At 44.4% G+C, this 20,433-nt stretch overlaps 1 protein-coding gene across 4 annotated transcripts in view; it reads left to right on the top strand.

The window, feature by feature from the left end:
- The window catches only part of ASH1L (ASH1 like histone lysine methyltransferase), a 599,934-nt gene that overhangs the window by 360,328 nt on the left and 219,173 nt on the right, over positions 1 to 20,433 (top strand). For all 4 annotated transcript variants that reach the window (XR_014972078.1, XR_014972077.1, XM_085637967.1 and 1 more), the window contains exons 12-13: positions 4,333 to 4,479; positions 13,323 to 13,431. Coding sequence is in view for 2 of the 4 variants with exons in the window: in XM_085637967.1 (XP_085494093.1) it covers positions 4,333 to 4,479; positions 13,323 to 13,431 (256 nt within the window). In the remaining 2 variants the exon portion in view is untranslated. The remainder of the gene's footprint in view (positions 1 to 4,332; positions 4,480 to 13,322; positions 13,432 to 20,433) is intronic.

Below are 20,433 nucleotides of genomic sequence, written 5' to 3'. Positions count from 1 at the left end.
ACTCGTCCTAGTTGCTCCCACGTGGGCACGCCAGCCGTGGTACACCACCTTCCTCGAACTTTCCGTGGTACCGCATCAAAGGCTGCGGATCAAACCCGCGCATCTGACGCAGAACCATGGAGAGGTTCAGCACCCAGATCCGCAACAGCTGAACCTGGCGATCTGGCTCCTGAAGTCCTAGAGTTTGGCTATCTCAATCTGCCACCTGACTGTATGGACATCATCAAGGAGGCCAGGAGACCCACTACAAGAGCTTGCTATGCAGCCAAATGGAAACGGTTCGTCATTTATTGCGGTAATAATGACATTAACCCGCTGGACGCATCCATCCACAACATCATATGTTACCTCTTACACCTATACCGATGCAATCTGGCGTACACCTCTATACGGGTCCATTTGACCGCAATATCAGCCTATCTGCAAACCAGGCAGCACCTCTCTCTCTTCAGAGTGCCTGCCATCAAAGCATTCTTGGAAGGACTCAAACGAGTCATTCCACCTAGTCACCCACCGGCTCCAATGTGGAACCTCAACTTGGTCCTCACACGCCTGATGGGTCCACCCTTTGAACCTCTACACTCATGCGAGATTCAATTCCTTACCTGGAAAGTAGCCTTCCTGGTAGCGATCACTTCCCTAAGAAGAGTTAGTGAACTCCAGGCACTAACCGTTCAAGAGCCATTTATTCAGGTTCACGCCAACAGGGTCGTACTACGTACCAACCCCAAATTCATGCCCAAGGTAATATCGCAGTTCCACATGAACCAGACTATTGAACTGCCCGTTTTCTTCCAAAACCCACAAACTGTTGCAGAGAGGGCATTACATACACTAGATGTACGGAGGGCCCTCATGTACTACATCGACAGGACTAAACCCTTCAGGAAGACAAAACAACTGTTCGTTGCCTTTGCCCCACACCACAAAGGTAACGCCATCTCCAAAGCAGGGATAGCCAGATGGATAGTTAAGTGTATTCAAATCTGTTATCAAAAGGCAAAACGCACATTAACTATTCCACCACGAGCCCACTCAACACGCAAGTTGGGGGCTTCCATGGCCTTCCTAGGAAACATTCCCCTGCATGATATATGCAGAGCAGCCACATGGTCCACTACACACACATTTACAAAACACTATTGCGTAGATGTGCAGTCAAAACAGCAGGCAGCTGTAGGACAGGCTGTTCTCAAAACACTTTTTCAGACCGCTGCAGCTGGCACGGGTAGCCGCCGCCAATAGAGGGCACTGCTATGTATTCTATGCACAGATATGAATTCAGCAGCCCACATGCCTCGAACTGAATATGCTACTTACCAGTATGCATCTGTTCTTGGCATGTAGGGCTGCTGACATTCATATCGCCCTCCCTCCTCCCCGGCGCCTGTCGCAGCTGCAGCTCTCAGAATTATTGCAAGCATGGTCATCACTTTCTGTATCTACTCCATCACTGCCACAATGGCGAAAAACAATCTGAGGATGGAGAGGATGCCCATGCGCACTGTAGTCCAGGGGAGGAGTCACCTATCCAAGGATACTTCGAAGACTCTTCCAGGACAACAACGTGCAAACATCCGGACCCAACACTAGGCGGCGATCTATGCACAGATATGAATGTCAGCAGCCCTACATGCCAAGAACAGATGCATACTGGTAAGTAGCATATTCATTCAACATTTGCCATCGTATTGGAGAGGGGCAATTCCAGCATTAATGTTGTAGGCTCGATATCCTAAGGTATGTAAGGAAGGATTCCCTAGGCACCGTAACCCCTGATAAGTCAGCATTGCAGAGTCAGGTCTCCCAGCCGAGAAATGACTCCTCACCTCCTATAGATGTTTTGCAGGGTTCCAGCACAGGAGGCACAGAGGCGTATCACGCTGGAGAAAGAAACAATCTCAACTATTTTTTCCAGACTGAGGAGTGTGTCCCTCTGTCACCATACCACGAGGATTTCTGTGGTAGACCACAAATTCACATTTAATGAGTCTACTAATAAGCAATGAAGAAACATATTAGTCACATTTCTGGCTTGCATGCTCAATACTTGGTGTTTTCTGAAAAATATAGTTAAAACGCACAAGCTAAGCCACTATAACCTGTTGCCTTCAGGCTCTTACAACCAACCGTGAAGGTGTTTTTCATGCTGGCTTCTGAATGTCACCGGTAAGAGGAAAATCAAACTGTGGATACATTGATTCTTCTCTGTTTGCAAGAAATTCCACCCATTTCCATCATGTTCAATAGGTTTAGAAAATAAGAGCAGATCGATTAATTCTCTCCGACAAAGGCTTTCCAGACAACAGTCACACTTTAAGGAAATTCTTAAAAAGGCGATGGTCATCTCAGGCCGTATGCCCAGTTCCGCTTTTGGTTCACAGATATTGCCACGGCGTATCTTTGAGGCACTCTTCATGGTTGTGAACTCCCTTAACTGACCCCAGGGACTTAGCATGATGTCCATGACTTTTTTAAAGTGGCTTTTGCTCTCATGCCAATGAGGATATTGAAAATATGAAAACGAAAGTCGAAACATTGGTATCAGTTGGCTTACTGAAGGGAAAGTATTACGGTTACTTTAGTCCAATGGATAGACCTCTCAGACAAGAGTACCAGTAACAGCAGTGACAACAGCTCTTGAGGCGTGTGTCCTACCAATAAGTAAAGGCAAACATATAGGGGTAGGGGAGACGGGAGAAGGGCCAAAACAATATTTATTTTTCTTCTGATCTTAGACATTAATACCAGAACGGGAAATTTCAAAAGGGATCATTTAGAATGCTTTTGCTCCACCACAGTAGCCCCCACCTGCACCAAGGGTATAAGTTATTAGTAGATTGATTTAATATATACACCTGCACATACTAAATATCAGAAAACACAGGACGTTTGTTCAACCAGCATTATCAGTTTGGGCCCTTCCTTATGGTTTAAAGTGTGTCCCTTCCACCTTCTGCAATTGCTTGGCAGCTGTATCGGATTTATCGAGGCTCTAGCAAATCTTCACATTCCAGCCATGGACAAAGTGTTGGTCAAGGCACCCTCTTGGCTGAAAGCACTGCAAGACCTACAGACAATAGCACCTTCTGGTGCCCTAGATGAACCTCAAAATGTAATACACAGTTATCACTGGGGTCTCTCAGTTTGTATGGCAGTCAAGCATGACAAACGTGCACTTTAGTCATTATATATTTACAAAGTACCTTAGATGAAAAGCTCTTTACGATCTATCGGACAGCAGGCGGTGATGGGAGAGTTTTGTAAAGTTTGGCTAGACTAACCATCAGCAGATACTCTGATGCTTCAGGTTGTGCCAAGGGGCCTGGGCAGCAATGGGCACCCGGCAATCAACATATATAAATTATCCAACCACTTTGCCATACTCCCGCTGTTGGGCCTGGCAATAGGAATGCAACTGATTAGTACAGCATTAGCCGATGTTGAATGCGTCCTGCATACACACCCAGTATCCTCCCAAACGTGTGCATCTATATATGAAACCGAGGCGAGGTCAGGCAATCATCATTCAGGGCTTTGGCTGTGAGAAGCAGTCTCTAGTCATAAAGCTAGGTTAAGTGTGACCACCAGGTTCGGAGGAGGCCAGCTAGAATTTAGGGTGGGTACTTTCCTTCTGGCTGCTACTGTGACAGTGAGCAGCTCTTGTATAGTGCTGATGCTAGTCTTACACAAATGTTACAAATATAACTGCACTTTGCAGACCACTGAGGGATCTGCACTTTGTAGACCACTGAGGGATCTGCTTGGTTTGTGTGTATCTGTAAAACGTATTTGTTGTTTGTGTGATCCAACAACAGGTGTCTTCACCTTACCCTAATGAGATAAAGAATCTAATTGTCTTTTTGTGTGTTTTTGAATGCAAATTAAATGGAGTGACACCTCTTATTTATTGCAACACAATGGTATGAAGTGCTATGTTAAAATCTAAGTTATAAAATCAAGATCCTTACCCTTTCTTTTAACTATTCATTCCTTCCCTCGTTGTACTAGCACTTTTCCTTTATCTTCCTGCCATCATCTTAATTATATTCATCTGATATTTTTACAAATACAGTGGAGTTCGGCTTGATATCCCAGCCATACACCTCTTGTTAACTATTACCAATATTTGTAGGTTTTGCTAACTTGGCCCTATATATATATTGCTGTTATAATCAGTGGCATGACTGAATCTTTATAAGTCAAAGTGGGGTTTGCCACATTAGAAACAAAGGACATATTTGCAAAAAAGCTTTTTGATTAACAGGTTTGTTCAGAATAGTTTTTTTACTGGTGAACGTCCGTAACATTTATCCTTTCTTGTCTCTGCAGGAACAGAATGATTGAGCAATACCACAATCACAGTGACCACTACTGCTTGAACCTGGACAGTGGCATGGTGATCGACAGCTACCGCATGGGCAATGAGGCACGCTTCATAAACCACAGCTGTAATCCCAACTGCGAGATGCAGAAATGGTGAGAAGCGATGAGAGCCAGAAGCACCTTTCCATCCAAGGAGCTCTCAGTGGAGTCAGACTGGTTTAGCTCAGTCATCTTCACAGGGAGAAGGAGACCGGTTCTTCCTAGAGTTGAGCTCATCTAGCTGATTCTCCTCTTTAAAGAAAGGTTTATTTAGTTTCAAGTAAGATCAGACAGTCATTTTTGGAAATTTATAGACCTGCTTCAGTTTTTCTTGAATTCTCTCAAATTTGCTGCTCTCCCAGTAACTGTAGCACACATTCCATTCAGTCATTTATGCTTCTTCTCAGTTATGCTGCAAGAATTCGATTGAGCTTTTTTATGTCCTGTTCTGAGCTCACTAGAAACCTGAGAAATCATATCAATATCACTGTTTAAGTCTGGGTTAGATATTGACTCTGCATTTGAAGAAATTAACTCAGACGGAACTGCCCTTTTTATCTTGTAGAAATCTTAATCAAACCTATAAACATTTGAATATCCCTTCCCACCCACTCGATCCTGGACCACCTTATTCAATATAGGCAAATGAAATAAGTATTTGTTAACTATGGAGTTGTCTGTTTGAGTATGGCACTTACAAAAATCTATAGCTAAGTAGATAGTTTTGTGAATTCTCATATGTTAAGAAATGCAAAGAAACCACTATTAAGTAAGCATAAACTATATTCCACTAGAGGAAATGTGCCTATCCCAAATAATGTGTGGGTCTGCTACCTGGGGATCAGTTCATACTTTTGCTCAGCACTTTGAATTGATTCTAATTCACTAGCTTATGACATAATTGGTCAGGACTCTATTGGTAACGTATTTGCCTTAAGTAGTAATCACTTCTTCCTTCCATGCTTTTGGATCCATCCTCTGGAGCATTGCATTTATTTAGCTTACTGCTCTTTTTATGGATATCGGAGTTGTGCAGCACCCAATGTGAAATATTTTGTGCTAACCTTGACAGTTGTGGAGAAGGTGTACCACCTTCTTTCTATAAGTAGCACATAGGAGTTGTGTTGTCTGTTCAAATGTGTACCATGTGTATGTGGTGGAAGAATATGGGAGAGCACGCCACACCTGAAGGAGCTCCACTGGATCCCCATTAGCAAACAAGGCACAATTCAGTCTCCTCACCTACACTTTCAAGGCACTATAGAACACTGTCCCCGCATACCTCAACAATCACATCTGCTTTCGCAAACCTTCCAGACATCTCCGCTTGTCTGGGCTCCTACTTGCACAAATCCCACACATACAGAAAGCCAGATCTGGTGCTCGATCCTTCTCCTACATTGCTCCTAAAGCTTAGAATGACCTGCCACTGCACTTAAGAGCCTCCTCCTCACTTATTGAATTGCGCAAGAAGCTGAAGACCTTGCTTTTTGAGTAGTCTCACTAGGCCTTAGATGTGCCTACACTAACACCTGCTCAGCGGCAGAACACCTTCCCGGTGAATAATGTGCTCTACAAATCTGCATAACATAACAAGATGGCTGGGGCAGCAAGTTGACTATGGAGGTTGGGAGGGAGAGTTTGAGGAAGAGTGGGTCGGATGGGCTGTGACAGCAAGCTGACAATGGAGTGGCAGGAGGGGCTGTGGAGCACAAGGACAACAGAGGGCGGGATGGAGGAGCCAGGGCAGTAAACTAACAACATAGGGTGAATGTAAGGCTATGGGGCGCACACTGACACAGGAGAATGGGTGACCAGTTGATCACTTGGGTGTCTTTTTTTGTTTGTTTTGCCTCGCTGCATCCCTAAAGTGGAACAGGCCTTGACCCATAGAGGAGGCTGAGTTTTTACATTGATTGCACAAAGGTAAATCAGGTAGCTATCAAGCTCTTCGTGGGATTTTCTGAGGCATAGAATGTCAAGGTGGTGTAGAAGTGGCCCCTTTCAAGGTGGATAGTCCTCTGCTTCTAAGTTTGCTACACATTGGCTGAGATCCAGCTGTCTGAAGGCTTGTGGGCTCATTCTGCTAAGGTGCGACAACGGCTTTGGCACTACAGGGCCTGTTCTAATGATGTGCTACATTTCCACATAGGCATCAGTGAATACGTTCACAAAACACTACCGCCTTGATAGTCAGAACTGGTGGGAAGGTGACTTCCACTGCTTTGTTCTGCAGGACCCTTTGGTCTGAGTAGTATTGGCGGAACTTGAACTACAGTAATATCTGAAAGTACCTACAGAGAGTAATACCTAGTAACCACAGACTGGCACAGGACCATAGGAGACTACCTCAGAGCACCTCTTTGAGAGATATCTGCATTGGGCAGGTGAAGACCTGTTTAAAGTGGCACTGCGTTCAGATTTAGCATGATTCTGTATCACAGAGTCTAAAGATCAGGAGTTACTCATTACACCTGTTCATGTCTACATGTTCTGCCATTATTCTTCTGTTATATGCATTTGTTAGTGCTGCTGAGAGACTGTTTGTCTTTTATATTACCACAGCTAATGCTGATTCTCCAGCATTGGATCTTTGATAGATTCCCATGCTTGAATCACTCCCTGTTGACAAGCTGGTAAACATTGGTTAGAATGTTAAGATAGCAGTGTTTCCGTACACTGAATAACACCTAAATTTCTCAAAGACTCAAGTAACCTATTTACCTTGTTATTTATGAAACAAATTGCAGCCAGTCAGAGACCAGCACCCTCACGGGCTCCTCTGCCCAACACGTCCTACTGCCAGATTTTTCACCACACATCACAGTGAGGAACCCTCAGGAGGAGCTATTTGAAAACATTTCTTCAATCTTTTCCTTGTTAAAAGCAGTCTTAGAACAACAGGACGCCACATCTCAAGTGTCTTTACTGCCTACATCCCAGCCACAGTCCAAAGAAATGTGAGATATGTCTCACTTTCTCTTCAGACTCTAAAAGATCATGAAAGAAGATTGGCTGTAGCCATTCTTGAGGAGAAAGTAAAAAAAGCCACTCCTTCTGGTGAAGGTAAGGACCGGCTTATAAAGAGAAGTCTGTCAGCAAGGCTTTCAAGATGGCTTCAAGACCCTCTGATGCTGCTTCTAAGGGTCAAACATATTCTCTGCGGCTATCCAATACCTCTTCTAAAGATTTGGAAGCACCAAAAAACACACAGAATAGTCAAAGAGGAAAGCGGAATCAAGTAAGGACAATTGCACTAACAAAAAATTAAAGTGGCCCTTCAAGAAACGACACCCAGAAAGACATCCCTTGAGAAACAAAAAGAAACTTCAGGTACGTTGCCTGGTAAGAATTCAGCCTCGTTGCTGACACCAGTTTCTAAAGTGAAAACTAAAGAGATGTTGACGAAAACGTTGTAGACTATGGTGCAGGAATCCTCCAAGACACATTTGTTGACAAGGCCATCAACAGTATCGCCGATCAGCATGATGGAGCAAACATCGTTGACGACTTCAGCGTCGACATTTACATACTTAATCATTGACTGGCTACAACGCTGAAAAAGATGTCATGAACGATAGTAAATATAACGCAGAAAAAGACACAATTTACATAGCCATTACCATCACATGCTTTTATGTCTTCAGGGCGTCTATAACCATCCAGGAAGTACCTACAAGATGTCTCCTCAGGCCCGGAGGTTGATGGTGATGAAAATAATAAGGAAGAAATTGAAGTCTTTTTTTAGTGAGGAAAGTGACCATGATAATGATTAAGAGATTAATAGAGCATCTGACCTTAAAATTGGATATGTGAACTCAAACAGCAATCGAGAACCCTGAACACTGCATCGCAAGGAACTTCAAATATGTTCACCCACATTGCTGGATTTTGGCCAGCACAGTAGTAGCTGGCAACCTCAACCACAGGTGGTACATATTCTATTATCTATGCTTAATGATTTACAAGAGATGATTAAAGACATCTATCACAGGCACCTAACACCATCAAGTCCAGGATCTGAACAGTTGTCCACACCACAACTTCTAGCCTTACCTCCAATACTTTCCAATCCAACAGAATCAAGACAATAACCCATTCCTAAACCCAAGACTCCAGAAAAGAGTATACTAGCAGAAGATTTACATTTGCCGGTAAATATATTGAAGCTGATCTATCAACATCAGATCAGAATGCCCAGGACCATCGAGTGTCTTTCATGCATCACAAAATACGTACAACACATCTTTGCAACATTTGCATCAGTGGAATGATGATGACAATGATGGCTCTCATCAACAGAATCCAACATCTTTGATAGGGGACCCAGACTGGAATGATTTTGGAATTCCAGAGGATGCAAGTCTTGATCCAAAACCAAGAGACTTCCCACCCGATGATATTGGGAGATTTCATGCTTTTATTGAAAAGTCTTCCCAACGCTTTACCATACCAATTTTGTCAGTTGAAAAATTGTGTTTCTCTTTCGACTTTAAAGAAAAGGCACAGAGAATTTTAAGAACCACGTCAATACCTATATTAGACCATTTACGGGACGAAGGCCTGGTAACCATGCCAAATCCAGTGACAGCTACTATTATTCTATCAGGGATAGAGAAAAAATACAAAGCTACCAATGCAACATCACCTTGTATACGCAATCAGGCTAATACAAATGTAGTAGTCTCTGCGACAGTCCAACGAAGGTCATGTAATCCTTCCACTCCTTGCTCTGCACCCACTAACAAGGAAGGATGTAATCGGAACTCTGGGTAAAAGAGTAAACGCACTAGCTGCTGATGCAGTTAACATTTCTAATTCCTTTCGGTTCGTTTTGATCAACTATGGAGTGACATCTCTATTAATATACAAGCTGCCGGAAAAAGCCAAAGCAGTAACTAAAGAGGTAGAACAAGCTTCGGCCTATCTATTTGACACAGCTATGGATGCATCCACCCGTGCTTTTCTTCAAATAAGCAATGTTCCCATTATTAGACTATGGTTGGTTGAAGAGTAAGTCCTTTCGGACTGAAGTACTGTCCAGAGTAATGGACATTCCTTTTTGCAGTGCCAACATCTTTGGGGAAAAAAGCGGATGAAGCTCTTCAATCAATAAAGACTGATACCTAAACTGGTAGCTCTTTGGGTGTCTTGCAAATCATACAAACCAAAGAATCATAGGAGACAAAGAAGAAGATCCTATAGTCCAGTATTTTTTTTTCACTCCTATAGACAATATGGATCAGATTGGCAACAACAAAAACAGCAAAACAGTGTCGCAAATAGCAGAGGACAAAGAAGAAGTCCTCTAAATAGGTCTCTAAAGGCACACAAGCATGACTTCCCAGTGGAAGGATCCTCCTTAACCCAGTTGCCAGTGGAGGGCAGTATAACACTATTCAAGGAAAACTGGCAGCATATAACATCAGACAGATTGGCTCTAGACATGGTTCATCATGGTCCTACTGTGTAGTTTGTAGAGAAGCTATCAGTTGTTCCATTACAGAAAAACCTCACAAACTCCTCCCTCAGTTACTGGTGGAGATTGAGAAACGCTTAGAAAAGGGAGCATTAGAAGAGGTGCCACCTGGAGAAAGATCTCCGGGGTTTTACTCAAGATTTCCTCTCATTCTGAAAAGATCAGGAGATTGGTGACCCAATACTGGATTAATGGAATCCCAACAAATATATGAAAGCGCAAGGTTTTCGTATGGTCACCCTACAAGAGATTTTGCCTTTTTTAAAGAAAGGGAACTCCCTAGCATCGATAGATCTGGAAGATACTTATTTCCACCTACCTATACATGTCAAACACAGGAGATTCCTTTCCTTTATTAAAGATGTCTCTATTTCAAGTTCAAAGCTTTGCCTTCTGGTCTGAAATTGGCACCAAGCGTCTTTACGAAAAGCATGGCTCCAGTCACAGCGTTCATAAGAGAAAGCAGGGGTGAGGGTATACCTGTACCTAGTCAAGTGGCTCATGGGCAACTACTTTTTCTCAGGTGATGGAGGCTGTCAATCTCAAGAGGTTAACTCTATTCAGTCTGGGTCTAGCTACCAACCACAAAAAGTCTCCGCTAACACCAAGCAGGAATATCATTTTTCTTGGAGAAAAGAATTCCACACATCTGGATATGCGTATCCCTCTCAGGAAAGAGGCAAACAATTGATATGGCAATCTATCTCGTGGCAAACAAAAAGCCTCCCAACAGTGAGAACACTAAAAGCAATTTTTGGAACTATGTCTTCCTGCATTCTTCTAATCCCTTATTGTCATTTGCAGATGATGATTATTCAAGAACAATTGAACTCTCAGTGGCAACAAATACAAGGAGATTGGAGCGATGTTCTCCAGGTGACTTCCCTGATAAAAAACCTCACTCAGATGGTGGTCGATAATCAACAACATTTTCAAGCGCCAACCATTAAATCCAACTAAGCCACATATATTCTTGACAACAGACACATCTCTCACGACAAGGGGCACGCATCTCCAGGACATTGAAATTAATTATGTATAGTCGACAAAAGAGTGAAATCTGCACACGAATGTCCTGCAATCAAGAGCAGTACGATTCCTAATACTGGTCCAGAATGCTCATGTCGGGGTTCGGACAGACAGCACTACAACAATGTTTTATATCTTGAAGCAGGGAGGAACCAGATCCCTCAAACAGTCGAAGAATCACAGAATCTTTTGAATTTGGCCATTCATTACAAAATATATATGTCAGCAGAGCATGCCCCGGGAGTGCACAACATTGTTACAGATCACTTGAGGAGGCACTTAGATCACAACCAACTGTGTCCTATATTTCTGTGATTGGGTTTTCCACATTGGGACATGTTCGCCACAGAGGAGTGGTCCAGAAGTATAATGCTATAGAATTGTGAAGTGCTCTGATACCCAATTGGATCATGTTTGTGCTATATAAAACACTGAATGAATGAATAAATAAATAAATAAATAAATTAATAAATAAATAACAGCAAGTGTGCCAACTTTGCCACCAGGTGGCACTGCCCGGGATCCAGCTGAAATGGTTTTTGAATGGATTGGACGGGAAAGTTTATCTATGCCTTTCATTCAGTACCGCTCACCATAGAGTTATTTGCAAGTTGCAAATGAAACAGTGCAAGACCATTATGATAGCCCCAGCATAGCCTCAGCAAGATTGGTTCCAAGAATTGTGGAACATGTTGGTACATACACCGACCCAGTTCAAATAGGACCCACACCTGGTATAAAGAGAAGACGGAAAAAGCCTACATCACAATCCAAGTTCTCTCAAATTGACAGCATGGCTCATTAGCGCTTAGAATTGTGTCACTTGCCTATCTTAAAGAGTTGCAAAGAAGTCTTGAAAGCAACAAGAGCACCTTCTACTGGCAAAACATATAACGCCAAGTGGAAAGGCTTTGTTATGTTGGCTATGAAACAAAAGGTAGACCCACTTCAAATGTTACCTTACAAATGTTTGCCATATCTATTAAGTCTGGCAAGCAAGGCTTTTAGATTGTCTCTATCAAAGTACATCTAGGTGCAATTTCTACAATTTTGAGGAAATCTAATCAATTATCTTTATTGTCACTACATATTACTAAGTAGTTTATGAAAGGATCCTTTAGACTCTGTGCCCCTTCTCCAAGATTGTCTCCGGCAGTTGAATACAGTTTTGACAGCTTTGCTAAGGCTAGTGTTTGAACCAATCCACAAAGCAAGTATCCACCATATATCTCGAATGTTAGCTTTCCTGCTAGCTATTTATGCTCTAGAAAAGTGATCTAAAAGCTCAATCTTGCAAACAACCATGTTTACATTTTGCAAACTAAAAGGTAATATTAGTAACCAATCCAAAGCTCCTCCTGAAGTTACCATCAACTTTTCATTTGAAACAAAAAATAGTGCTTCCTACCTTCTTTCTGGAGAAAAAGACTAAAGTAGAAAGATCATCACGCTCCTTGGATGTCATAAGATGTTTAATGTTATATTTATTTGCAACAAAGCTTTTTAAAAAACGGAACAGCTATTTGTAGCCTTCGAAACAATAAATAAAGGAGGTCCAGTTGCAAAACAGACTCTTACAAGATGGATAGTTGCATTCCTCTTGAAATCCTGTGAGCTCGTGAATAAGTTTATGACAAGATCAGTAAGAGCTCATAATACAGCAGTCGATAGGGCTGTGCTCCAGAACCTTTTTAAATAAGGTAAGTATCATGGCCACCATTCACTGATTTCACTTTGTGTACTGCTATGATAATCTAATCTTAATTCAAGCATGTGAATCTATGAAAGCTCCACAGCTGGAAAAAGAAAAAGGTAACTTAATCTGTAACTCTGGTTTTCCAGCATTGGCATCTTTCATAGACTCACATGCAATCCACCCTCCTACCCTTGTCATGAAGTTTCTATTTATCCTAATTTTATGTTCTTGTACCAGCTAGAAACATTTGGCAGTTGGGAGATTCTGGCAGGGGAGCACCTCGGGATGCTGGTCTCTGTTTGGCTGCAGCTTGTTAAATACACAATGAGGTAAATAGGTTAGTAAAGTCTATGAGAAATTGCACTGTTTTTGAGTGTAGGGCCTACACTGCTATATTATTATTCTAATGGAGGGTTACCAGTCTGGTGACAGGGAATGATTCAACCATGTAAATCTATGAACAATACTAATGCTGGAGAACCAAAGTTACAGGTAAGTAACTATTTCCTTACCCTGCAAAAAGCCATAGTTAATGTTTGTGGCTGGGACCTGTTGGGCACTGCTGGTAATGTCTTTATAACCGAGTAACGTGCAGCCTTCGATCCTTCGAGGATTGGTCAGTACATTGGCCTATAGAACCATCTGTTATTTACAGCACTAAGAAATGACAGAAGTTTGATATGAAGCATGAAGGTAGTACTATTATTATAAACCATTGGATAAAAAGTTATAATGTTTCTGTTTTCTTCCGAGGTCTGTGAATGGTGTGTACCGAATTGGTCTCTATGCATTGAAGGACATGCCTGCCGGCACTGAACTAACGTACGACTACAACTTCCACTCTTTCAATCTGGAACAACAGGTAACTGGGACAAAGTTGGCTTCCATTTAGAAATCGACTCTTGACATGACCTTCAGTTCATATTATTGAGTAGGGTCTCATCCTACACTGGCCTTTAATCTTAATGCCCCCCCCAGTGAAGCACATTGAAGGCAGCTTTCTCCCCAGAAGGAACTCGGCAAGCACTCTTTGATACTGAAAGTCTTATGGTCAAACCACATAGAGTTCTTCATTGTTGTGCATATGTGATATAATGATTGCATCTCTTTTGATTGCATTTTTCAAATCAAAATAGTTTGTGTATTTTGAGAAACACTTTCCATAACCCAAAATTAGGAGTGTTACTAAGCATTATTTGTCTAAAGAAGCACTGCCTAACAGTCTAAGCAGCCTCTTTGTTTTTACTGATTTGTAGGGCACTCCCTTCGACTGTCAGTCTGCTACAGAATGCATCATGTCTGTTCCATTTGTTAAAAAAGAAAGCCAATGTACCAAAAAACGGAAGTAAATTTAGTCCCCCGTAAGGGGAAGTTACAGATATTTTTGCGGGGGCACTTGATGACATGCCATTAGAAGATTGGTTCTCCAGCATTAGATCTTTTATATATTTACATGCTTGGATCATTCCCCATCGTCATGCTGGGAATCCCCGGTATATTACAGTATATAATGTAAAATGGCCACGTTTGCACCTGCGCCCAGCGAGTGGTACTGAGACCTGAGAAGACCTTCGGCAGCATCTCTAGCACCCCCCCAAAAAAAGTGTTACTCTCTACTGAAGAAGGACAATTATCCTGAAATACGTGTCTAGAGATACACCGCACTGGCTGCACCAACAAGGATGAAAAACTAAAGCTTAACACCGAAGAAAGTGTTATCATGCACTGCATTTATTATGATGCATCGGGGCAAACTGAGTGCTGGAGTGTGAGGCAGTGTGCGCCCACCCCCCTCCTATTTAAAATGGCCATAGGCCTGAATCAACAGTTTGTTTAGTAGCACATCCATCTCATTTGAAAGTACCCAAATTGAGCTTTGGGATTTGGAAGCTTAAGCTCTCCTACTCCCCCTGGAGGCCACCATAGCATATATTTTAACCGCACATTGTGTGTAAAGGAGTTGGTGCTCTAATCTTTCATTGAACCTTTAATTGTTAACATTTTGGTCTACCCTGGAATTGAGCCAACCCTATCTTCAGCACTTCTGTAGTGTGATTTGTTTTTATGGAAGATTGCTGAAATTTCTGTCACCATGGCTGATAAAGAGATCTCTTTGTAAAACCTGTTTTATCTTGTGGCAGCAAGAATATTTACACTGATGACCCGAATTCTCAGTGTATTTATTGTCTTTATCCTAAACATAACAGACACAATGTAAGATTTGTAAGCCTTTCTCAACTAAGGGCCAGATGTACGACCTTCCAAATAGCGCCTCCTCGCAAATTGTGTAGCATTTGCGACTCGCAATTTGTTAGGCCCTATTTGGCATGTACAATAGTGTGTTTAACACTGTTTGCAATTCCCAATGGGGTCGCAAATTGTGAGGCTCATGAATTTTAATGAGCTTCTCGCAATTTGCGATCCCATTGGGAATGACAGGCCCTCCTAGGGATAGTGGCCTGCTGGGCTCAGCATACCATGTCTGGGACTGCTTCTAAATAAAGCAGCTTTTATTTATTTATTTTTTTTATTTTTATTTTTTTAATGCAGCCCATTTTCCTTAAAGGAAAGCAGGATGCATAAAAAAAAAATGGAACATTTTCGTTTCATTTTTTAGGGGCAGGCAGTGGCCCCTGTGACCTCTGTCCTCCCTTAAAAAATAATATTGCATGCATTTTTAAAGGGGAAGGGGTCTCCTTGGGACCCCTTCCCATTTGCAAATGCATTACCACCGACTTGAAGTAGGTGGTAATTTGCGAGTGTTTTGAGACCGCAGTAGCCGTCGCAAAACATTGGTAAATAGCTTTGCGGTTGCTATTAGGAAGGGGACGCCCCTTCCTACATCTGGCCATTGGACCCTTAAGGACAGAAAAAGGAGGTTGGCAGCATTTCTTATGAGTAAAGAGAAACTACCTCCTTCTAAAGGAGATGCCCCCTCTTCAGGGGAAGATTCAGTGAGAAGTGCCCGTCCACGCACTTCCATGAAGGCATCACACAAGATGAGACTTATACAGCTTCCTGAGCATGACTTATTTTGTACAGCACTTGCAGCCACCTCCTCTGGTGTTAACCCAGATTCTAAGCGCTCTAAATGTTCACCTGTAATAAAAAAAAAGAAGTCTTCAAAGGAAGCCTTGTCGACGACTTCAACTCCCATCGTCGCCAACGGGTATTTAGTCAACAATGACACCGTCAACATCGAACATTCAGTGGACGACCCCAATACCGACGACGAAGACCATATCATCGACAATGGAGTCACTGTCAACAGCATCACAGTTGAGAACCACGCAGCCAATAAAAGACATGGAAGGAAATGTTTTTTCACATTTAAGTGTGATGGATTTACCTCCAGTATAATTATTACAGTCAGATCAATAAGAAGAGGCTAGTAATTATGCCTCACTGGCAGCTTACAGCCCAACACAATTGGATGTGAGAGATGTCCTAGAATTTAGAGAGGAAGTAGTGGACTATAAGTCCTACAGTGAATATGTGTATCAACATGAGTACAAGTCTGGGAGTACTCACATTTATTTAAGGCAGAAACCACCTAAATATTATAAAGAACCAGATGTAGGTCAAGTGCCTATGGCCGCCTTATCAACATTGCAACCGATGATGGATACCTTTAATAAGTCATTACCGCAGCAACCAACTAATAATCCTAAAATTGGACTATGTACTGCACCCATCCTCTCACCACCTCAACCTGTTTCTTTACAAGTTTCAGCTCCTAGGCAGCCATCACCGCTACCACCTCCTCCAATGTCAAGGGAACCAGTCGATGGAGAAGATATGGATGATGTTTATTCTAATAGGTCAATAGTTATCAGAATGGGAGTAGTTCCTCCTAAGCCAAGTGGATACAACCAGTTTAATCCAGTGGCTTATGAGTGGGTCGCTGGGAGATCTGGAAATCAGATCTTGGTGCCTTCACACACCTGTTAGGGTGTTATGCTTCATCATTGGGCACGCCTCGTCTGGCCGGCGCTACAATTCCTGACAGGCCTGGTGGCTTCCTAATCGGAGATCTTTTGATCTGGGGATGCCGTAAAGATGAATGCAAGTGAGGGAGGCAAAGGTTAGTAAGTGGATCATAACTAAAATAGACTCTGGTCCCCTAAAATTTATTTTTAATGATTGAGAAAGATTACCATGACTACAGTAAAAACAAAGGTGCTATCATGTGGTCTTCAGGTACCAAGATATCTATTAGACTAGTGTAATCACCACCACAGGCCACAATGCAACAGCTGACACCAACTGCTGAGCAAATCATGACCACCCTTTTCCTCCCATGAAGGTGTCCCTCCTTAATTCAGAGACCGTCAGTTTGTCCACTGAGAAAGGAACACCATCTTCATCTGAAGGAGCTACAAATGGAAATTCTCATGCTTCTCAATCAATCAGGGAATTGTAAGCACGCTACTCACCCGCGAGGGTCTCAAGGCGCTGGGGGGCAGTTCCGTTCAGTCGAAGAGACCGGTCTTGAGGGCCTTCCTGTGTCAAGAATTCCTGTCATACAAGGGAAACACGCCCTTATGTAAACAGGAGAGCTGTTACATAACTCAAGGGAAACACGCCCTTATGTAAACAGGAGAGCTGTTACATAACTCAAGGGAAACACGCCCTTATGTAAACAGGAGAGCTGTTACATAACTCAAGGGAAACACGCCCTTATGTAAACAGGAGAGCTGTTACATAACTCAAGGAAAACACGCCCTATAAAGGGAGGAACCGGGAGGTACAAGGCTGTCGGATATTGTGTTTACACCGACGTACCTGCTTCGTGAAGAGCAGTGTTCCGGAGTGGTGCTCCAGTAAGGCAAGAACGGAGGTAGGTCGAGTCGTTACTCCCTGGGCCGTGTCTTGCCCCATCGTCACCTGTGAAGGACCCGGAAGCTCTACCGGTCAACCATTGAGCTTCGCTTTTTGACTCGGCTGAGTCCAAGCGCAGTGGCGCTTTTGCTGGTTGGAGTCGTAACTCCCAGCCCGACCAGAGACACAGGGACTGCCAGCTGTAACGCACACCAGGAGGTGTTTGCCGCGTTACAGACTCGGAAGTCCACAGGATCGATCGAGCGGCTGCTCTCGGTTCAGTCTTCTTGCTTGTGATTGGGGTATCGGTGACGCATCACCAGGAGGTGACTCCGCGTCCCGGTGCAGTCTGAGGAAGAGGTTGAGCGGCTGCTCCCTTCAGGTAGAGACCCCGGCTGGGTGTTTCCCTGACTCCTCGATTCTCCCCAACACTCTTCGTGCCCCTCACAGCCTACCGATTGGCATTGTCGGCCATTTCATTTCTGCCCTCTGTTGGCATACGCCGGGATCGGCGTATATGCAGAGGACGGTTAGGACCATCCGTGCTGTGGGCTGGTAACGTACTTAGCCTGGAGGATTCCAGTGACTATAACTTTTGTTTGTTCTTTGTATTTTATTTGCCTTCATTAAAAGAACTAACCCTTCACAAGTGGTTGCGTCCTCATTGTCGTGTCTGTTAAACGATCCTGAGACGTTCAGGGCGTTACATCCTGAAAGCGTTCAGGGAAGAGGCGAGCTTGATGTCGATCGGGAGCTTGTTCCAGGTCTTGGCCGCGATGTAGGAGAAAGCTGTTCTCCCTGTTCTGGCTCTGCGTATGCATGGGGTTTCTGTGATGATGGCGGATCGGAGGTTTCTCTTGAGTGCTTGGAAGGCAATTTTCTTGTTGAGGTATTGGGGTCCGGTGTTGTGGAGGGATTTGTAGGCGTGGGTGAGTAATTTAAAGGTGATTCTCTTCTCAATAGGGAGCCAGTGAAGGCTCTGTAGGTGTTGGCTGATGTGTTTGTGCCGGGGGAGACCGAGGACAAGTCTGGCGGCGGTGTTTTGTATCATCTGGAGCTTGTTGAGTAGGGACTTGCTGATGCCGGCGTGGAGAGCAATTCCGTAGTCGAGTCTGCTGGTTATGAGGGCATGGGTGACTGTCTTCCTTGACTCGGGGGGGGGGGGGGGGATTCATTTGTTAGTCTTGCGGAGGGTGGTGACGGTGTTGACTTGTCGTTTCATAGAGAGGGAGGAGTCGAGCATGATCCCGAGGTTTGTGGCGTGGTTCGTGGGGGTGGGAGGGGTGCCGAGGGCGGTGGGCCACCAGGTGTTGTTCCATGCTTATGGGTTGGTTCCGAGGAAAAGAACTTCTGTCTTCGAGTTGAGCTTCAGGCAGCTGTTACTCATCCAGGATGTGACGTCCTGTGTTCTTTCCTGGAAACTGCGTCAGGTGGTGGTGGGGTCCTTGATGAGGGAGAGGATGAGTTTGTTGTCGTTGGCGTAGGACACTATGCTGAGGCCGTGCTGTCTGACGATGACGACCAGGGGGGCCATGTAGATGTTGAAGAGGGTAGGGCGAAGCGATGATCCCTGGGGTACTCCGCAGTTGATTTCCGTGGGTTCGGAAAGGAAGGGTGGCAGTCTGATCCTCTGGCTCCTGCCGGTGAGGAACGAGCGGATCCAGTCGAGGGCGATTCCTTGTATGCCGGCGGAGTGTAGTCTGGCGGCGAGTGTGCGGGGAGAGATGGTATCGAATGCTGCTGACAGGTAGCGTAGGATCAGGGCTGCGGTGTGGCCTTGGTCGAGGAGGGTGCGGATGTAGTCTGTGGCAGCGAGCATGGCAGTCTCGGTGCTGTGGTTGCTGCGGAACCCAGATGGAGAGGAGTCAAGGAAGAGGTTGTCTTTGAGGAACCTGGTTAATTGTGCGTTCACTGTCTTCTCAGCGACTTTTGCCGCGAAGGAGAGGAGCGAGAGGGGCCAGAAGCTTTTGAGGTCCGTAGGGTCTTAATTCTGGTGTGATGGCGGTGGAGGCCCTTAGGTAGATGTGTGGTGGGCAGGGGTCTGTTGGGGCCCCTGAGTGGATGCCTTTCATAGTCGAGGCGGTCTCTCTGGTCGTGACCGGGGTCCAGAAGGAGACGGTAGGCTGTCTGGTGCTGTCGGAGGACGGGGTGGCTGCTGAGTCAGGAGTTTGGTTGTTAAAGTTGTCATAGAGGTTTTTGATCTTCAGGCGGAAGTAGGATTCAAGCTTGTCATAGAGGTCCTGGGAGGGGGTGATGTCCGTGGCTCCGCTAGGGGGGTTGGTGAATTCCTGGATGATGCTGAAGAGTTGCTGGAGTTGGCGAAAATTTTGTTGTGGATGAAGGTTCTTTTGGTGGTTCTGATGTGTTGGTGGTACTCCGTCATGGCGTTTTTGTAGGTGGTGTGGTTTTCAGGTGTCTTGCTTTTTCTCCAGTTCTTCTCGAGGCGTCTGCTGGTGTGTCTGCCTTTTTGGAGGTCGGTGGTAAACCAGGTGGGTTTCCTGTGGCGGTGTCTGTCGGAGTTGTGTAGCATGCAAATTTGTCTGCGCCGTTGGAGATCCACGTTTGAAATTCGCTGGCTGCGAGGTTGGCGTCGGTTGCAACGGTGAGGGTGTTGCGGTTGATGAAGGAGTTGAGCTGCTCCTCGGTGACTCTGCTCCAGTTCCTTCGTACCGGGCATGGAGCGGGATTGGGCGGTATAGGTTTGTCGACAAGGGAGTGTACGCAGTGGTGGTCAGCCCAAGGGGGTTGTGTGGTGTGGCTGATGTGAATGTTGTTTCCTCCTGAGAAGATGGGGTCGAGGGTATGTCCTGCCTTGTGGGTCAGCGTGGTGACGAGTTGTTTCAGTCTGATGTCGGTGAGGTTGCCCAGGATGGTGGTGGATTTGAGGTCGCAGGGGTTGTCGAGGTGGAAGTTGAGGTCTCAGATGAGTGTGTAGTCCATAGAGGCGATGGCGTGGGGATGAAGTCTGTGATGGTGTCGGTGATGCTTCTCTTCAAAGGAGTCATAGAAATTGTCCCCACGTTGCTTAGGAATCAATGTTTTT

The sequence above is a fragment of the Triturus cristatus genome, chromosome 12 (genome assembly GCF_964204655.1).
Source record: "Triturus cristatus chromosome 12, aTriCri1.1, whole genome shotgun sequence".
Classification (NCBI taxonomy): Eukaryota; Metazoa; Chordata; class Amphibia; order Caudata; family Salamandridae; genus Triturus; species Triturus cristatus.
The sequence above is the reverse complement of the archived record's forward strand: the minus strand, read 5'-3'. Positions and strand labels throughout refer to the sequence as shown.